The 19,805-nt window shown below is 45.4% G+C and overlaps 1 protein-coding gene across 3 annotated transcripts in view; it reads left to right on the forward strand.

The window, feature by feature from the left end:
• Positions 1-19,805, forward strand: part of PPARGC1B (PPARG coactivator 1 beta) — a 166,745-nt gene that overhangs the window by 136,472 nt on the left and 10,468 nt on the right. For all 3 annotated transcript variants that reach the window (XM_043981445.1, XM_043981446.1, XM_043981444.1), the window contains 6 exons: positions 2,444-3,632; positions 4,188-4,224; positions 4,901-4,965; positions 6,098-6,863; positions 14,558-14,633; positions 17,619-17,740. In XM_043981445.1, the coding sequence (XP_043837380.1) occupies positions 2,444-3,632; positions 4,188-4,224; positions 4,901-4,965; positions 6,098-6,863; positions 14,558-14,633; positions 17,619-17,740 (2,255 nt within the window). The remainder of the gene's footprint in view (positions 1-2,443; positions 3,633-4,187; positions 4,225-4,900; positions 4,966-6,097; positions 6,864-14,557; positions 14,634-17,618; positions 17,741-19,805) is intronic.

The raw sequence follows: 19,805 nt of genomic DNA on the forward strand, positions 1-19,805 counted from the left end.
TTTCTCTGTTTGAGGGGCACCCAAGTTCCTTCTAAACTTCTCCAGACAGTACTCCACAGTAAAATCGGAGTCCTGTGGTAAGCAGTATATGTGGTAATTGAATATGGAGGGAAGGGCAGTGGAGTCATGCCACAAAGAAGTGGGGAGGAGCCTTCTAGACAGGGAAGACATGGAGAGAGCAGAGGAGCCAGACCAGGGTCCCTTGCTGAGAAATGGTCCCTTTTAGGAAATTACATGATAACGGCCACATTCCGGGCCATCCGAAACAGAAGAATAGAATGCTTCCTTGTTTCCCTCCTTCATTCATTTTTCAACAAATATTTTACTGAGTGAGAGTCAGGAACCTTGGGCTCTAGTCCCAGCTCCACTGCTGACTCTCTGGGTGACCTTGGGTCAAAGTTACCCCACTTCTGTAAGGCTCCTTTTCCTCCTACGTAAAGGGAGTCTGTTCTAGTTCTGAGCTCTTAGCATCCCAGGGAAAGGCACCGTGGATGGGGAATGAACCTCAGACTAACTGAAACAGCAGATGAATGATTAAGGTCCTGCAGATGTCAGGAATACCTTCTGGTGTGCTGTTTAAGCTGCCTTTCTGTTTCTAACACATTCATCTCATGTGGTACAGTGAAAAGAGTCCTGAATTTGGCAGTAGAGGTCCCAGGTTCTAATTCTGACTCTGCAACTTGCTTCCTGGACGTTGTCTTGAACTCTTTGGTCTCTGCTAGTCTTCCAGACTATTATGTACACAACCTAAGGATTTCTGCATTTCCACAGATCCGACCTCCATTATCCTCAGAGCCTAAAGATCATTGGTGCCAGTATTACAAGAGCCAGTTAATGTCAGAGCCTTGGTGATCATAGTGACGTAGCAAATTCTATTGCTCATTGCTATAGGAATGGATGTGCTAGTGGGATATGCCAGCAATCCCATCCTGCCTTTGGAATGGGTAATGCTCTAAGTGGTAGAGCTCTTAGGGGCAATGTTGGCTAGCATCACATTCTTACAGAAAGTCAGCCTTGGCAAGGCCCAGCAAAAACCTCTAGGCTGCAATGGAGTAAACTGCCCAAGATAACACTTTGGCAGAAGGGATTAAATAATCACATGAGTTAGAACTTTGTCCATTGTGCTTGGTTTCTCCTAATAATCCGACAAATGACACCCTTCCCCCTCCCTGTTCTTATGCCTATCAGGAATGCTTTGGGCTGTTATCATGAGATCTTTGACATAAGTTCCCTAGGAGACTGGGCATAGCAGGATTAGAACAAAGCCACAAAAAGTAGCAGGAACAGAAATGACCAAGGTCAATTTAGTGACCTTGGTAAGGGCAGGCAGAGAGTAACTGCAAAGGCTGAAGGCTTATCTGGGGGAATGTGAGCAGTATGCACAGCCCAAATGAAAACTCACAAACAACAACTCATGTTTACACAACATTCTACAAGGAACTTTCCTCACTATAGTGCTGTGAGGTAGATAGTTCAGTTATTATTGCCCGAATTTTACCGTTAAAAAACAAAGCCCTAGGGGACAGCTAGGTGGTACAGTAGATAAAGCACCAGCCCTGGAATCAGGAGGACCTGAGTTCAAATCTGACCTCAGACACTTGACACGCACTTACTACCTATGTGACCCTGGGCAAGTCACTTTACCCTCATTGCCCCACAAAAAAAGAAAAAAGAAACCAAGGCCCTAGATAGAACCTCATCCAGTTTCTTAACTACTAAATTACAGGATCATAGAATTTAGCACTAGAGGGTACCTTTTAAGATCATCTAATCCAGAGCAGAACCAGGAGAACATTGTCCATAGTAACAGCAATGTCGCATGATGATCTACTATGAATGAATAACTTAGCTATTCTCAGCAATATAATAATCCAAGACAATTCAGAAGGATTTATGATGAAAAGTGCTGCCTGTCTCCAGAGAAAGAATGCAGATTGAAGATACTTTTTCTTTACTTTCTTTCTTTTGTTTTGTTTTGTCTGTTTTCTTTCATAGCGTGATTTACATGGAAATTTGTTTTTCATGACTACACATGTAGAACCTATGTCAAATTTTTTGCCCTCTCAGTGAGGGTGAGAGGAGAGAGAAGAAGAGAATTTGGAACTCAAAATTTGAAAAAAAAGAATGTTAAAATTGTTTTCACATTTAATTGGGAAAAATAAAATATTAAATTTTTAGAAATAATCTCATTCAATATCCTCATTTTATAGACGAGGAAACTATGACCCAATGAGTCAAAGTTGATTACCCAAAGTCACACTGCCAGTACTGATAGATTTGAGATTCAAACATAGGAATCTGGATTCTAAATTCTGTATCCTTTCCCTTAAGTCACGCTATCATGTCGGCCTCTGTGGGATATTGGCCTGTTCTTCTCTGAAACCACAAGGAGAGAAATATGGCCCTTTCCTCCTCATCACTGCTTCTATCTGTCTCTCTTTAGATGGAAAGCCCTCAGGACAAGAAGTCCTTGCCTCACCAGACTCAGAGCCGAAGCTACACTGAACTTCATAGGCATCTCACCTCAGCTCCTTGCTGTCCTCGCTTGATCCCTCGGGCTCCTGACAGGGGATGGCAACAGCTGCCTCCCTCCCCACCGGCCCAGAGCCCCCGAATCCCCATCAAGGAAGAAAGTGACTCGGGTGAGGAGTGCTCAAGCCCCAGGCTTGCCCAGGCCTCATCCCTGGCCTCCCCTATGCCATCCGAAGCAACTGCCGAAGACCAGTTTGCTTGTGCAGAGGACATGCGTGCCATGGTGGAACTGATCCGCTATATGCACACCTACTGCCTTCCCCAGAGGAAGCTGCCAGTCGAAGGCTTGGCGACCCCCTCTCTGTCCTGCAGCAACCCTTTCAAGAGAGCCAAGGCCGACTGCATGCTACAAAAGGCAGCGTCCTGTAAGAGCGAGGAGGGGCAGCCACCAGACAACCTGGTGCAGAGGCCAACAACTCTCCAACCACCCAAAGCTTCCTGGTCCAAATTCTCCATCCTGAGAGAGCTGTTGGCTCAAGACCTCTTCTGTGATGTGAGCAAGCCCTACCGGCTGGCCATGCCAATCTATGCTTCCCTATCACCCACTACCAAGCCCAGCCCCGGGTCCTCTGAGGAAAGCCAAAGACCCTCATCAGAGAAGGCCTGTGAGGTACAGATCAAGGCCTCCCCTGGGACCACAGAGCCCAGGCCAAGCTTCAGGCCCTTGAAACTGGAAGTAAAGGAAGAAATCAATGCTCTTTCAGTGGCTAAGGAGGAAGAAGAGGAAAGGCAAGGGGAAGCCAGAAGGTGTTCACAGAGTCCACCTCTGTCAGCTGGGACCAAGGTGGGACGGAAGCCAGAGAGCTCTATTTATGCTGTTCGACGCTCCAAGAGGCTGAACCCCGAACTAGGCCCTTGGCTTTCATTTGTAGATGAGGCACCCCCAGAAGAAAGGGCAGAGCCTCCATCCTCTCTGTGCTTGGACTCAGAGACCTATGACACTGAGGTGAAAGTGGAGGTGGGCAGCCTGGAGGAAGTCCAGATTATCTGTGACCCGTCCCAGCAGAGAGCAGCCCAGCTCCCTGCCCTGGAGAGCCCCAGTGAGAGTGGGAGTGGTGAGACGGATGAGGACCACAGCTGCCCTCGGTTATGCTCGAGAGGTAGAGAGAGGGGCGGCGTGGAGGGCAGGGTCACAAGGGAGGACGGAGGAGGAGCTGAGAAACAGGCTGATGTGGACTCGGCCTTCAAGAGGCTCTGGGCTCAGCTCTGCCACCAACTCCCTATGTGACTTTGGGCACATCAGTACATTCTTTTCCCTGAGCCTTGGGTTCCACACCTGTAAAATTAGGGGCTTATGCTGGATGCCCTCCGAAAGTCATTTCCAGTGCTGACATTCCTGCTCTGTCTGTCCTGAGAGCCCTTCCAGCCCTCATCCTGTATGATTCTGTAGAGCCCATTCCCAGACACTGATGGACATCTCTTGGTTGGCATCCACAATCTGACTTTTCTCAGCTTCAGAGGGATCAGTCAGTTAATAGGAATTTATTAAGCATGTATTATGTGCTGAGTACTTGGTAGACCAAGAAAGCGACTGCCCTCAAGGAGAGTACATTCAAATGGGGAAATGAGATGAGATCGACTTTGTCATAAATGTCTTGGAGTTGGCTTGATGGCTTTGCCCTGCATGTGAATCTTTCTTGTTTCTTCTTTTTCAGAAACTCCCAGGTGCTTCACACTGGCCTTGTCACAGAAGTAAGTTTGCAATATCTTATTGGATTAATTCAAGAAAATTCATATGGCTGGGGGTGGGTGGGTATCTAGTCCTTGAACTTAGCTCTGATTTCAAGTCCCTCCCCTGCAAAAAGCTTCTGTTGAACGTCTGGGCATAACATAGCAGAGTGAGATCTAGGGAGGTACAGTGTGGCATAATATGGTGTGGTATGACATGGTATAAAATGGGGGTGGAGAGTGTGTGATTTTGTGTGTGTATGTGTATGTGTGCGTGCGCGCGAGTGCACTTGGCTCATGTGTGGGCACGCTATGGGGATCTTAGGGAGGAAGTTGTTGGATCATTTTGAAAAATCAACTTTAGTCTAGAAGCTAGTCTCTGGAGGCCCAGGGGAGAAATGTTGAAGCCATGAGATCCAATTGCACAATCTCAGCAGACTCAGACAGCCCACAGGAGGAGGTGTCTTTTCTCTTCTTTCTTTTCCCCCACCCCTCAACACAATGTCACCCCATCTGTCATGCTACTCTCTATCCTATAAATACTGAGGATTGGGGACTCCTCTGGCAAATTAAACCCGGGGACCATTGTCTTACTGCAAATCCCACCAGAATTTTTATTGCTTCTTTTTCTCCACCCTGTTCTCTGTGTGATAGTCTAATGACTACAGTGTCTATGAGCTCCTCTTTTCTTTCTCCCCAGTGACCCTTCACTGGGGAAACGGAACTTTGACCAGGTGCTGACAGTGGAACTCTGCGGGACAGCAGGTGAGGCCCCCCTCTTCATTCCTCACCATTGACAGTGCCCCCTCTGGTAGAATCCCAGGTCCTGCCCCCCTAGGATGACCCTGCTTGGGGTTGAGTGACTGTGATCAAGGTGGGCCAGCAGCAGAATCTGATGAGACCTTTGTTCCATCCAATCCCAGAACCTCCTGGGCTACTTTTAGATAACATGGGCTCAGGCAAACGTGGCACTCCATTGGGAACCTGGTCAGGTGACTATGAGTTCACAGTCGGGATCCTGATCCTGCCCCCTTACTCTCTCTGTTGTTTGAATGAAGGAAGTGGAATGTTTGACCTGGAAATGGAGAAGACTCTAGGGGGATATGGTGGCTCATCTCTTAAGAGCAATCGGATTTGTTTAGTTTGACCCTAGCAAGCAGAATTTAGAAGTATCAAGTGGAAGTTAGGTTGATTTAGACTTGATGAGAGGAAGCCTTTCCTAACATGTGAGCTGTGCTGGGGGTGGGGCTCTGCTTCAGGAGGTAGTTATGTCTTCAAGCAGAGGCTAGATGCTTACATGTCAAAAATGTTGTAGGGGCAGCTAGGTGGCGCAGCGAATAAAGCACCGGCCCTGGATTCAGGAGTACCTGAGTTCAAATCTGGCCTCAGACACTTCACACTTACTAGCTGTGTGACCCTGGGCAAGTCACTTAACCCTCATTGCCCCACCAAAAAAAAAAAAAAAGTTGTAGGAGAGATTCTTGGTCAGGTATGGCCAGACCTTTTGGTCTTTAAGGCTCCTTCCAGCTCCAGGAATATGGGCATGAGCTTGGCAGGAACAGTTTTTCTCCAGCAGATAGAAGCCTGAGTTTTGCATGTTAATTGAGAGAAAAAGTAACCCCTAGACCCATGAGTATATCAGCTGTTGGAACCTACCATCAGGTTACTGGGATATGGGCCTGATGAGTCATGAATTGTTGAACATTACTTTGGTAGGAAGAAAACGAGGGTTGGATTCTGAATGACTAAGGTTAAGAATGCTCTCCAGGTGAGTCATGAAGATAGGGCCCCTGGGTCTTATTAGACAGAGGCAGCCAAGGTCTTAATTAGCTGCCTATAGTGAAAGGGCCCAGCATCAAACTCACACTGTCTGTTTTTTCTTGGTGCTGGGGAGAAGGTCTCACACCACCAACTACACCACCCTACAAACCTATCGAGGAAGACCCCTTCAAGCCAGATGTGAACCACAGGCCAAACAAAGAGGCAGCTCCATCCATCCCCTCCCCTGAGGGTCCCCGGCCTGTGGCAACTGCCAGGGGGCCCCATAAGTCCCGGAAGAAGTATCCTGAGCGGAGTGAGCTCTTGGCCCACCTGAGCCGAGCCACAGTTCAGCCATCCCAGGTAGGCCAGAAGCGTCCCTTTTCCCGATCCTTTGGAGACCATGACTATTGCCAGGTCCTCAAGCCGGAAGGATCCTTCCAGAGGAAGGTACTGAGGTCTTGGGAGCCCTCCTCAGCCCATACAGAGGACAAATCCCAGGCCAGGGTTTCCAGGGCTGATGCCCAAGGACTGAGCAAGGAAGCAAGGAGCTGCAGAGCTCCCAATAAGGACAGCAAGCCACTAAGAGACCATGAGATCCGAGCCAGCTTAACGAAGCACTTTGGGTTATTGGATGGTACCTTGGAGGAGGAAGATCTTGCCTTGTGTAAAAGCCCAGAATATGACACTGTTTTTGAGGACAGCAGCAGTGATAGTGGTTTCCTCTTGGAGGAAGAAGAGGACGATGAGGACGAGGACCTCTGTGTCCATTCGCTTCCGTGTCAGCGCTGCCTCCACCCAAGACCCTTCAGCAAAGCCAGTTTGCATCACTGCTCCCGGAGCCGATCAAGTTCCGGCTCTTCCTGTCACAGATCCAGGTCTCCAGCAAACCGGAGGACTTTCAGGTAGGTCAGGGAATACACTAGGGGCTGCAGTGGAAGGGTACAAGAGGACTGACCAGGGAGCATCCCCCTGAACACCGTGACACCATCCCCTCCCTGCTTACCTTTCTTAGAGATGGTCCTTGGCCCTGACATGAATGACACAGTACCAGCCACCTAGTAGCTGAACATTGTCCCTACCCCTACCCCTACCCTAACCCCACCCTAATTGGTGTTCAGTCTGGGCTGGGGGCTCGGGCAGCATTTCTCTGGTGGCTACTTCATTTCAGTTTATGAACCAATCACTCAGTCAGCAAGTTGATCAAATCAAGCCAACAAGTACGTATAAAACACCTACTATGTGCAGGACACTGTGCTAAGCACTGGGAATACAAAGAAAGGCAAAAGACAATCACTGCTCTCAAGGAGTCTAATAGGGGATCCACACAGCAAACAGCTTTGTACAGACAAGCTATAGACAGGGCATATTAAAGATCATCTCAGAGGGAAGACATTAGCATTAAGGGAGTGCCTGTTGCAAGTGGTTATTCAAGACGGAGGTGGGGTTCTGCCCCTTCCCCCTTTGTCCCACCTCCTCATCTTGCTCCATGACCCATGCTGGGTACCATGGGGGAAATGAGGACATGCCAGACTGAGCCTCCAGCTTTCCAAGTCCTTTTCAGGTATCATTGGGAAAGGGCTTGGACCAGCAATTTCATTAGTATAGGGAACTCAGAGAGGAGGAAAATCCCTCCTCCGTGTAAGTCAGCCCCTACTCTGTTAAGTCTAGTCCTACGTTAGGTGATTTCCCCAACATCACCTGGCCAGTGTCAGAGGCCCACACTGAACACAGATCTTCCTGGCTTCGAGGATAGTTCTCTACGTGTTGCACCACTCTGCTTCATACTAATAACAACTCACATTTATATAGTGCTTCACATATACCATCTCCCAATAACTCTGTGAAGTGTGCGCTATTATTATCCCCATTTTACAGGTGAGAAAACTGAAGCTTAGAGAGGTTGTGATTTGCCCTAGGATCATGAAAGTACAAGGAATGGAAGGGTCACTCCACATATAGCACTTTTGGGGCAGCTAGGTGGCACAGTGGATAGAGCACTGGCCCTGGATTCAGGAGGACCTGAGTTCAAATCCGGCCTCAGACACTTGATACTTACCAGCTGTATGACCCTGGGCAAGTCACTTAACCCCCACTGCCTGGCCAAAAAACAAAACAAAACAAAAAAACACATATAGCACTTTTTACAACACCATGCTCTCCTCTTGTGATGGGATTGGGGAGGGAGGAGAACAGAAACTCTGCAAGGGACACTCACTGTGGGCCGGATGATAAAGGCCACATAGGTCTGCCCAGGAGGCAATGCACAATCCAGCCTTGGCTGACTTTCTGCATTGAGGCGCAAAGGCGGCTTGACTCCCCAGTGGCCACTGAGGCAACATGGAGGCCCCAGGTATAGCCTCATCTGTGAAGTGAGCAGAAAGAGGAAAAACAAAAATAAGTCTTGTCCACTTGGGGGCCCAGCACCCTGAGCCCTGAGCCTCATGTTCCCTTCCAAGAAGGGTCCTTAGAAGCCTCCTTTGCTGCCCCTAGACACTATGCTTCAAGGAGCCTGCTCTCTAGATGGGCATGAATGGGAAAAAATCTTGGGGGCCATGTTGTGGGATGGCATAATTAACTGGGGCATGGCTCTGCTCCCTTTGCTAAGAAAGATCTGCACCAGCTCTGGGGAAAACCCATCCATTTTAGGAAGTTAACCTTTCTTGCCAGGAATCCAATTGTCTAATTCAGGGTATGAATTCCAGTGCATCTATGTTACAGTGAGCAAACAGTTACATTGATCAAGGGAGAAACAGATGAACCTTGTGGAAGCCAGCTCCCTTTGCTCTGGATTCTGGCGCTTAGCAGCAGTGATCATTCTTCCATCTCATGCTTTTCTCCTTTCCCTCTCTCTTCCTTTTCTAGTACATTCTAATTCCCAGAATAGGTAGCCATCGATCTTTAGAATGTTCAGGAGAGAACAGGAGAATAGTTTTCATGGATTCTCTGCCAGCTGCATTATCAGAACTTATTATGTCCTTGTATTTGATCTGGTTCTTAGGAGAGGATCATGTATTTATAGCTAGAAGTGTTCTTGGAGGCCCTGCAGGTCCAACCCCCTTCATTTTGCAGATGATAAAACTGAGGTTAGGGGCAGCTAGGTGGTGCAGTGGATAGAGCACCGACCCTGGAGTCAGGAGTACCTGAGTTCAAATCTGGTCTCAGACACTTAACACTTACTAGCTGTGTGACCCTTGGCAAGTCACTTAACCCCAATTGCCTCACTAAAAACAAACAAACAAAAAAAAAAACTGAGGTTAAATGACTTGTCCAGTTATTACATATCTGCCTTTCCTCTACCATCTTGGCTCTGCCCCCAGCTATTAAGTGTCTGAGGTGGGATTTGAACACAGTACTCACTGATTCCCAAGTCCAGTGCCCTCTCCACTATCCATGAATCCTCTCTTATGCAGGCCTACCTTGCTCAACAATTTCACTCTTGGACCATTATAATACTGCATGCTTAGATAGAATACAGCAACTTAACCATGGGAAACATGGGGTAAAGAACCAACCTCTTGGTACATTGTGATTCTTGGACAAAATAGGACAATACAATTTAGAGCAGAAAGGCACCTTTGAGATCAACTGATGGAACCTTCCTCATTTTACTGATGAGAAATTGAGAACCAAAGAGATGGTGTAACGTGACCCAAAGCTACACAGGTACTAAGTGCCATAGCCAGGAACCAAACCTGGGACCTCCTAAGTCCTTTTTCCACTAAAATCAATCAGCAAGCAGTTATTAAATACCTGTTCTGTGCTGAGCATTGTGACTGGCACTGGGGATACAGCTAAAAGAATAAAACGCTCCTTTATTCTCAAGTAGGTGAAAATTCTATTGAGCAATAGACCCCAAAGTTGGCCACTCAGGGACATCAGGAAATCCTTGCATTTTAGCTCATGCATGTTATTTATAGGAAAATCCCCTACCTGATCCCTGACTCCCACTCCCAGCCTGTATTTTCTGATTGTATACATAATTCACACATAGCTGTGCTATTTGGTCTATCAGTTCACAGTAAATAAGAAGTACGTGTGTGTGTGTGTGTGTGTGTGTGTGTGTGTGTGTGTGTACTCACATGCATAAAAGCCAGTTTCTCTTTTCCATGCCTCAGTTTCCTCCTCTGTAAGCTGGGAAACAGACTGAATCTGAGTTCTCTTTCAGCTCTGCCATTCCATATGTTTTGGTTTTTCTCAACCTGATAAAGTTAGGAAAATATCCTTACACTGACTTGCTTTCTTTGGAAGCTGATTCCATACCAAAGCTGTGAAACACCAAATAGTCCAAGAATCTATTGTTCCTAAAGAAAGAAGAGAAATATCACAAAGCCCAGTGTCCTTGATAGTGACTGATTATCTCTCCTTATTTAAAAAAAAATTTTATTTATTTATTTTGGTTTCCAACATCTGTTTAGATAAGATTTCCAATTTCAAATTTTTCTCCCTCCTTCCCCCCTCCCCTAGACAGCAGGTAATCTGATATAGGATATATATAATAACATTAAACATATTTCTGCATTAGTCATGTTATAAGAGAAGAATCAGAGCAAAAAGGAAAAACCTCAAAAAAGAAAAACAACAGCACCAAAAACAAAAGAAATAGCATTGTCCACTCAGCATCCATATTCCACTATTCCTTTTTTTTTTTCTGATTATCTCTCATGGCACCTGGTGGGCCCCCACTTCCTGAGGAAGCTCCTGGAGAGCTCTTTAACTGAAGACTTAAAGGCTACAGCTCACCCCCTTTCCTTGGTTAGGCCAAAAAGTCAACAAACATTTATTTGTTTGTTTATTCATTTATTTATTTATTCATTCATTTGTTCATTCATTTATTTTTATCATAAAAGTATTTTATTATTTTTCAGTTACATGCAGAGATAGCCTTCAACAATATTTCTAGTTCCAAACCTTTCTCCCTCCCTCCCTCCCTCCCTCCCTCCCTTCCCTCTCCCCTCCCCAAGACAGCAAGCAATCTGATATACATTATATATGTACAATCGCATTAAACATATGTCTGCATTAGTCATGTTGTGAAAGAAGAATCAGAACAAAAGGGAGAAACCTCAAAAAAGAAAAACAAAAAAAAGTAGAAACAGTAGTTTAATCTGCATCCAGATTCCATAGTTCTTTTTTCTGGATGTGGAGAGCATTTTTCATCATGAGTCCCTTGGAATTATCCTGGATCATTGTATTGCTCAGAAGAGTTAAGTCTATCACAGCTGATCATCACACAATGTTGTTGATCCTGTGTACAATCAACAAGCATTTATTAAGCCCTGTGTTTGAGCTCTGAGGAGGCAAAGAAAGGCAAAAGGCAGTCCCAGGTCCTCAGGGGGCTCATGCGGGAGACAACATTCGGACTATGTACAAAGAAAATATATACAGTATAAATAGAGGGAAGGCACTAAGATTAAGGAAGCCTGAGAAAGGTTTCTTATAGAAGGTGGGATTGTAGCTATAGAAGGAACCTAGCAGATAGAGATGAAAAGGGAGAGAATCCCAGGCATGGTGGACAGTGAATGAAAATGAATATCAGGTGATGGGAGTGTGTAAGAAACAGTTAGGGAGGGGCAGCTAGTTGGCGCAGTGGATAGAGTACCGGCCCTGGAGTCAGGAGTACCTGAGTTCAAATCTGGCCTCAGACACTTAACACTTACTAGCTGTGTGACCCTGGGCAAGTCACTTAACCCCAATTGCCTCACTAAAAAAAAAAAAAGAAAGAAACAGTTAGGGGGCTGGTGACACTGCATCAGAGGACTTGGAGGGGAAGACTTGTGGTAGGAAGGGGCCAGGTAATGAAGGACTTGGAATGCCAAGAAGAGGATTTTATGTTTGATCTGGGAGACAGTAGGGAGCCACTGGAGTTTATGGAATTGGTGGAGGTGACATGGTCAGACCTGTGCTTTCCAGAAAAAAAGAAAGATTCGTTGGACAGCTGAATGGAAGATGGACTGGAATGGGGAGAGACCTGAGGCATGAGGTGACAAAAGCTTGTCATGGAGTATTTGCTATTTCTGGGTTCCCATCCTCTTTCTTCCCCCACCCCCTGCCCCTGCAGCTCACTCAGAGCATCCACTCATTATACTAAGACTCTCATTCTCACTGAAAAGTTCTTCCACACTGCTGATTTTTCCTGAAATAGTTCTGAACTTCCGTGCCTTGCAATACAGTGGGTCCTAATGACGTTTAGCCTTTTCCTTTTTTTTTTTTTTTTTTTAGTGAGGCAATTGGGGTTGTGACTTGCCCAGGGTCACACAGCTAGTGTCAAGTGTCTGAGGCTGGATTTGAACTCAGGTCCTCCTGACTCCAGGGCCGGTGCTCTATCCACTGCTCCATCTAGCTGCCCCCATTTAGCCTTTTCTTGATGACTTTAGGACATCATGAGCATCCATGACTATCCTGGGCTATGAATTAGGGACAAGAGATAAAGTGTGTGTGTGTGTTTAGGGATATTTGTCCCAAGGCTGTATGGCCCCGGGTGGCCTTTCTATGAAAATTCTTCTAAGGTTTTTGTTTGTTTGTTTTGTTTTCTTATCTCCTTCCTCCCAGTCTGGTTCTTATTGACTGTGGGCTGGCAAACCAGATAGCCCAGGTTTGTGTGAACTGTGTATAAAATCAAAGTAAATAGGCTCTGGGGGAGGCCTTTGTTTCCTATAAATAACATGCATAAGCTAAAGTACAAGGCCTTTCTGATGTCTCTGAATGACCACTTTTAGGGTCTGTTGCACAATAGAATTTGAAGTCCTTTGAGAGTAAGGGATTATTCTTTTCTCTATATCCCCAGTGCCTAGCACAGTGCTTAATAATTGCTTGTTGATTGACTTTAGTGGGAAAAGAAAGCATTGGGTGTCCTGGGTTTGGGTTCTGGCTATGATACTTAATAACTGTGTGACCTGGGGTCATGTCAAACCATCTCTTTGGATCTCAGTTTCTCATCAGTAAAGTGAGAGATTAGTTGATCTCAAAGATTCCTCCCCACTCTATCTAAATTGTATTATTCTATTTTGCCTGTTCTTTCCCTGGCTCTTGACTGGATTTGAGTAGTTGAGGTTGATGGACAAATGATCTCCATTATCTGGGGGTTTTACTGTATCTTGGTAGGGGAATGTTGGTGAGATGGGAGGAATGTCCTCACCCATCCACGTATAATTAAAGCTGCTGCTTGCCTGCTGTGCCCTGAAGCCACAGACAGCCTCAGTGGTACCAAGAACAATGTGTGGACAGGTATCCCTTCCATAGCTTGACTTTCCCCATCAAGATTTTGGTATATCACGAGTCAGCATAAGAAATTAAATGGGAATTTTTGAGCTGTTTTGCAGAAGCCACAGATGACATGTGAAAGTCAGCAGACAACAGAAAAAGTTTAGAAACTCAGAAATGCATAGAAAAATATATGTGTGTGTGTAGAGAGAGAATGTGTGTGAGTATATATATATATAGTGTGTGTATGTATACATATATATAGTATTGTATAATATCAACCCAAATTTTATAATAAAATACTGTAAATGCCCCATGAAAGAAAAAGAAAAAATTCAGACTTCTTCTCTGGTATGATGGGAGGACCAAAAATTATATGTGAATTTTCCAGATCATGGGGTTGCTGTGGCCCTAGCCCCGCTCTCTCCCACTCCACCACCATGTGGAAGGGATTTTGCTGAGTGCTTTTGAAAGTTGGGCACTTTGCTTCCAGTCAGCCATGCTGGCTTTCTACAGACAGGTGTCTCTTCACCTGATTCCCACTCCCAGACACAGGCAAATGAACACATTTTGCATGATTTAAATGGAGTTCCTCCACAATGGCCTTCCATAGGAATGAACTTTCTGGAGGCAGCAAACTCCTCGTGCTTCTGGGGAGGGTTGGCTGCAGTGGGCCCTGCTTAGTCAGAAATGGCTTGGAAGGACAAGCCCAGAAGACATAGCAGCAGGTGGTAGTACCTGTGGGGGCAAAGATAGTCATAGGCTTAGGGTTATGGCTATAGTTTAGCCCAATGGGAACAGAAGCACCTGTTAAGAATTCCCATGTATGGTGCTTTCCAATTTTTAATAATAAAATTACAATTTATAATTATCTAAATTTGCAATTTATAACATTTTCAATTTACAAAAGACTTGGTTTATTGCAACCCAAGGCCAACTCTGTGAGCTAAGCAGTGCCGCTTTACAGATGAAGAAACTGAGATTCAGGGAGATGGACTTGACTTGGCTACTAAGCAGCAGAGGCATAGTTTGAACCCAGGTATCCTGACTCCAGAACCTGTCCTCTTTCCATTATAACACACTTCCAAAGAATTTCATGGCAGGCAGGAACTTGTCGACTGAGGGTGGGCTGATCAAGGACCTCTCTTGAGGAGAAGACCTAGCATGCTTGCCAATCTCCTCATTCAGAGAACTGAGTGAGGAGGAATCCAGAGACATTTTTCTATAGGTGAAGAAGGACACTTGTCCCAGGTACTAAATCCAGTTTAAGAGGAACCTAGCTGGCAGAAGGAAGTTGTTAATTTGACTACCATTGTCCCGTTATTCACAGGGGAAGTCCTGAAACTTCCTTTGATCTACCCAGACCAAGAGCCTATGTTTTCTTGTTTATAAACAGATGTGGAAACAAGGAGCGTTGTGGAGAAGGAAGCCCAAGTGTCCAACATATTGAGAAGAGGAGAGAAAAGGCCATTGTAAGTGCCCCAGGAGCTGGGGAGGGATGACCAGGGAAGGAATAGCCTGGGTCCCTGAGAGACGATAGGACTTCCTTAGATAAAAACCCTTTGAGAGGGGGCAGCTAGGTGGTGCAGTGGATAGAGCACCAGCCCTGGATTCAGGAGGACCTGAGTTCAAATCTGACCTCAGACACTTAACACTTACTAGCTGTGTGACTCTGGTCAAGTCACTTAACCTTCATTGCCTTGTAAAAAAAACCAAAAACCAAAAAAAAGCCCTTTGAGAGATCAGATCATACTCTTTTCCACTTCAACTAACCCAAGGCCAACTTTATACAATGGTAATTCTCCCCACCAAAAAATAACCAGCATCCAAAGGGAAGGGGTTTCCATAGTCCCAGGCTTCTTGATAGCCAATGGTGCCAGCACTAGGTTAGGGTCTTGCAGAGGCCAGAAGAGTAGGCCTATCCAGGGGACTTCCCGCTGGCCACAGGACGGCCTGTCTCCATACAGATGTGCTCAGCAACCAGAGAAGCAGTAGAGTACTCCTTGGCCCAAGAGAACAAAGAGCCATGGCTTTGAATGAAGAGAATCTACTTGCCATTCCCCTCAGATCTAAGTTCATGGTGGAGTGGAAGGGAAAGAACGAGAGAAAGAATATTCAAACAATGGGGAAGGGGTGTGATCAGAGGTTACCACCGCCAGCCAAGCTCTCCTTTGTAAGTGCCTCTAAGTCTTAGTGGTCTGAAGAGGCTCCAGCCGCTGGCTTTAAGATCTCCCAGAGGCGGTTTCCAGGTCCACTGGGAGATCTCAAACTCTGACAGAAGTGATTAATAATCCTCCTCAACACCCACCCCATCTCATAGGCAAGCACATGTACTTATAAGAACACACAGACACACAAATACCCATACCACAAATCTTTGTTATTACTATATATTGGGCCTCCGTGTTAGACTTTCAAAATGTATCTTGAAAGGGGTGAGCACTCATTCTCCTTGGGTTAGCTGAAGTGGAAAGGAGCATCCCCTGATCTCTCAAAGGGTTTTCTGCCCTCAGTCATCCTACTGCAAAGCCATTTGTCCCATCCTTTCCATTATCCCATCTGAACTCCCTAGGTTTAAAGAACATAACTTCCTGGGTGTGAGAATTCCTCCTTTCCAATCCCTGGGCAGCCTACCCTTCTCAAGGCTCAAACTATCCATTAGCAAACATGTATTAAGGTCTAATGAACAGCAAAGATGAGTTCCTCTTTCACAGATCACAGTCTGTTTAGGAAAAGAAGACACAGAAAGAAAGCTAATAACACCAGGCATGTGATAAGACTGAAATGAGTAGTAGAGACAAGAGCTATGAGAATTGAGAGAAGAGAGCAGTCACTGAGTAATAGGTAGTCAGACAAAGCTCAATTGAAGAAGTGGAACTTGAGATGAACCTTCATGAATAGGTAGAGGTTACATTGGGAACGCATTCTCTATAGGGGAGATAGACTCTAAAGAGGTGGGAATATTGAGAGTATCCTGAAGGGACAGTATGGCTGGAGCTAAAGCCTTGAATAGGGGAGCAGTATGGAGAAAAAAGTCTGGAAACGTAGGCCGGAGCCTGTCTGTGGAGGCCCTAGGCTGAAGAAAACACATATGGTGTAAATATCCTGGAAGTTATTTCTTCCAGGCAAATACCAGAGTTCTCTGGCCCCTGAACATGTAGAAAATAGGTCTTCTCTGGCGTGTTAAGAACTGACAAATCTTATAAGGTCTGTATGCATATATACAGAGACAGACAGATGTACAGATATACCCATAGGATTTCAGAACCAGAACAAACATAAAAGGGCATCTAGTCCAACCCATATCTCTACAGCACCTCTGACAGGTGGTCATCCAGCATCTTCCTGGATGCTTCTAGTGACAGACAATTCACCACCTGAGATAGCCCATTCCAGGCCCTGAAGTCCCTGAAGTCTACCTACCTATAATTTTCTACCTGTTTGATAGTTTTGCCCCCTGGGCTTAAGCAGAACAAATCTAATTCTTTTTCCACATGGCAGGCCTTCAGTACCTGAAGATTCCTAATAAATCTTCTCTGCTTGAGGCATCCAGGTTCAAATGCTAAACACCCCCAGGTCTTAGAACTATCCATGGACAATGAGAGGGTCCAACTAGATGGCCTTGGGTCCCTTCCAACACTTTACTTTCTTCCATTTTATAAATAATAGTGCAGGAGGTGGAGTGATGTAACTTCTGTAGGTGGCTGCAGATGCCCCTTGGCAGAGAGAGATTCAGGGTAAGAGGAGCACATAAGGTAGGTCAGGAGAAGCTAAAAGAAAGGAGGGTCTTTTCCAAAGCCTTACCACTGCTTGTTTTTCTCAACCTGCTCTCATTAACTTCGTTATGCTCTGTATGTATCTTATAGGTACCTAGTTATTGACATATTGTCTTCCCCGTTAGAATGTAAACCTCACAAATAGGTTCTTATCCTTCCTTTCATTGTATCCCGGCACTTAGCACAGTGCCTAGCATATAGCAGGGTCTTAGTAAGTGCTTTTTGATTTACTTACTAGAAGCATATCATGGATGGGAAGTAACCATTTTTTTTAGGCTAGGGGACGCCTGGTTTTCAGGAAGGAGGCTGACTTCTCACTGCAGGAATGTAGCTGGGTTTGTTGCAGCTCACCCAATCCAACAATCCCTTATAAATTGATTAAGGGTCTACTCTGTGTAGTAGACCTAGTAATAAACTCTGTAGATACAAAAACAAAACAGAAAACAGTACCTGCCCTTGAGAAATTTACTTCTTACCAGGGGGATCCATTATATCAGAGCTGACAAATGCCTGGGCACTACCTCCCTCAGCCTCAGTCATAGAGTTTCACCTAGGGAAGAGGGAAATGGGACCTAAAGAAGCCATTTTGGAATTCCTGAGCACCCACAAGGGTCAAACCCACATCTTCGGCACAGGGCGGGAGAGCCACTGAAGCGTGTTTGTCCCTCTTTTTTTGAACAGGGAGAAGGTCGGGTGGTGTACATTAGGAACCTCTCCAGTACCATGAGTTCCAGTGAGTTGAAGAAACGTTTTGAAGTATTTGGTGAGATCGTGGAGTGTCAAGTGCTGAAGAGGAACAAGAGGTGAGTCCGTTGGCTGTCTGCTGCCCAGCAGGGGCAGAGGTGCCCTTGGCAGCCCAAATGAAGGAGAAGACATGGAGACACATGCTCAAGTAGAGAAGTCCTACCCCATGATGAGCAGACCCAAGAAATGGACAATCATGCACTAGCTTATGATGGATACAGCCATTCAAGACCCCAACCTGGTTTTGGAAGGTTTCCTTCTTCAATTCTTAGTCATCTTGCCTGGGCGACTGGACACAAATAGAATCATTGCCATCTTGGTGGTAGACGAGACCACTGAGAACATCTAGTCTAACTTGTCCTTGACAAAGGATCCCTTCTACATCGTCTCCCAAAAAGTGGTCATCCAACCTTCACTGAAGGACCTCCCTGAAGGGAACATCCTTTGTTCTGAGGCAGTCCATTCCATATTTTTAATGGCTCTAATTGTTAGGAAGTTATTCCCTTCAAAAGCCAAAATCTGTACCTTTTAGCCTTTCTTCCACTACTTAGTTCTGACAAACAGGACAAGGAAAATTCTTCTTCCACATTATATCTGTCTTCAAGTAACTCAAGGGTTTTTATGACCTTAAAAATCTTCATTTCTCTAATCTAAACAACCTTAATTTTTGCAGCCGATCTTTATGTAAAGGATGTCCCTTTCATATATGGACAGTTTGATGGAAAGGTACAGAAACAGGTAGATTGTGAAGGAAACACTGGGGGAAAAACCCTAGAGAAAAAAAGTACTAACTGTGTGTAAAATTGACTTAATTGTCCTATTTCCCAGCATCTTATTTATGTATAAATGACCTGAGGATTTTAAAGTTAATAGCTGGGAGTCCTGGTCCCTTAAACAGCTTTGGAGACTATGGGACAAATATTTATTGCTTAATTACAGTGCAGATGGTAGGAATGTAAATTTTGGTTTATCATTATGAGATGGAGGTGAGTCACTGAAGAGATGCTGCCTTTGACAGTAAAATAGAATTGAGCTGGGAGATTCTGGTCTCTTGAACTGCTTTAGGGACTATGGAACAAATATATGTTGCCTAATTATGGTGTAGATGGCAGGAATGTGAATCTTGGTTTATCATCATGATATAGAGGTGCATCTCTGAAAAGATGCTGGTTGGGACAGTAAAGAAGAACTGAGCTGATCTCAGGAAGACTTTGGAGTGGGTCTGGGAAGAGACCTCAGAACTTGAACCATCACTTACTGTTTGGAAGAGAGGGGTAAGAAGAGATGAGGGGAGATGAGCTGGGAGTTCCTGGAAGATCTCAGAGCCGGGAGCTAATTTCAGGAGAAACCTCTGGTTGGATTAGGAAAGAAACTTCAGAACTGGAAGAAGAGGTGTTTGCACTCCCATCTGCCACTTGGAAGAGCAGACTCATGAAAGACAAGCTTTTGCCTTCACTTCTATCTTTCCTGGTACTTCCATCTCCTGCCCCCAAAGACAGAGCCAAACCAAGGAAGCCAACCTAGAGAAGCTAGGAAGATCTCAGGTTTAAGGTTTTCTGCTTTTGCAGAAAGAGCATAACAATTGCTCAGCAGCCTGGAAAAGGAGCAGCCAGCTGAGAAGCAGCCTCACTCAGCAGGTTAATAGAAAGGCCCGGGAACAGCATGAGCAGAGCAACCATTCAGGAAGAAGTCTTTTCCATAGGTGAATTGTTCTTCAGACTCTTTCTGAGGGAGATTAAGGAAATCAAGACCCACAAGTTAGAACTATGAGTCACCCCCAGCCACTATGTTCTATATACAAGAGGTGCCTCTTTTTTATGATTCTGTAAGTTTATTATCATCCCCACCCCCAACACTGTGTGTCAGTGGGAGTGTTCTAAATTTATGGTTGGAATATTATGTGATCATTCTTCTTGCTTCACCTTCTGTTTAGTAAATATTTCTGGTTAAGAGTTAATGGAGTAGAGGCAGCTAGGTGGCGCAGTGGATGGAACGCTGGCCCTGGATTCAGGAGGGCCTGAGTTCAAGTCCAGCCTCAGATACTTAACATTTGCTAGCTGTGTGACCCTGGGCAAGTCACTTAACCCCAATTGCCTCACAAAAAAAAAGAGCAAATGGGGTAGG

The sequence above is a fragment of the Dromiciops gliroides genome, chromosome 2 (genome assembly GCF_019393635.1).
Source record: "Dromiciops gliroides isolate mDroGli1 chromosome 2, mDroGli1.pri, whole genome shotgun sequence".
Classification (NCBI taxonomy): domain Eukaryota; kingdom Metazoa; phylum Chordata; class Mammalia; order Microbiotheria; family Microbiotheriidae; genus Dromiciops; species Dromiciops gliroides.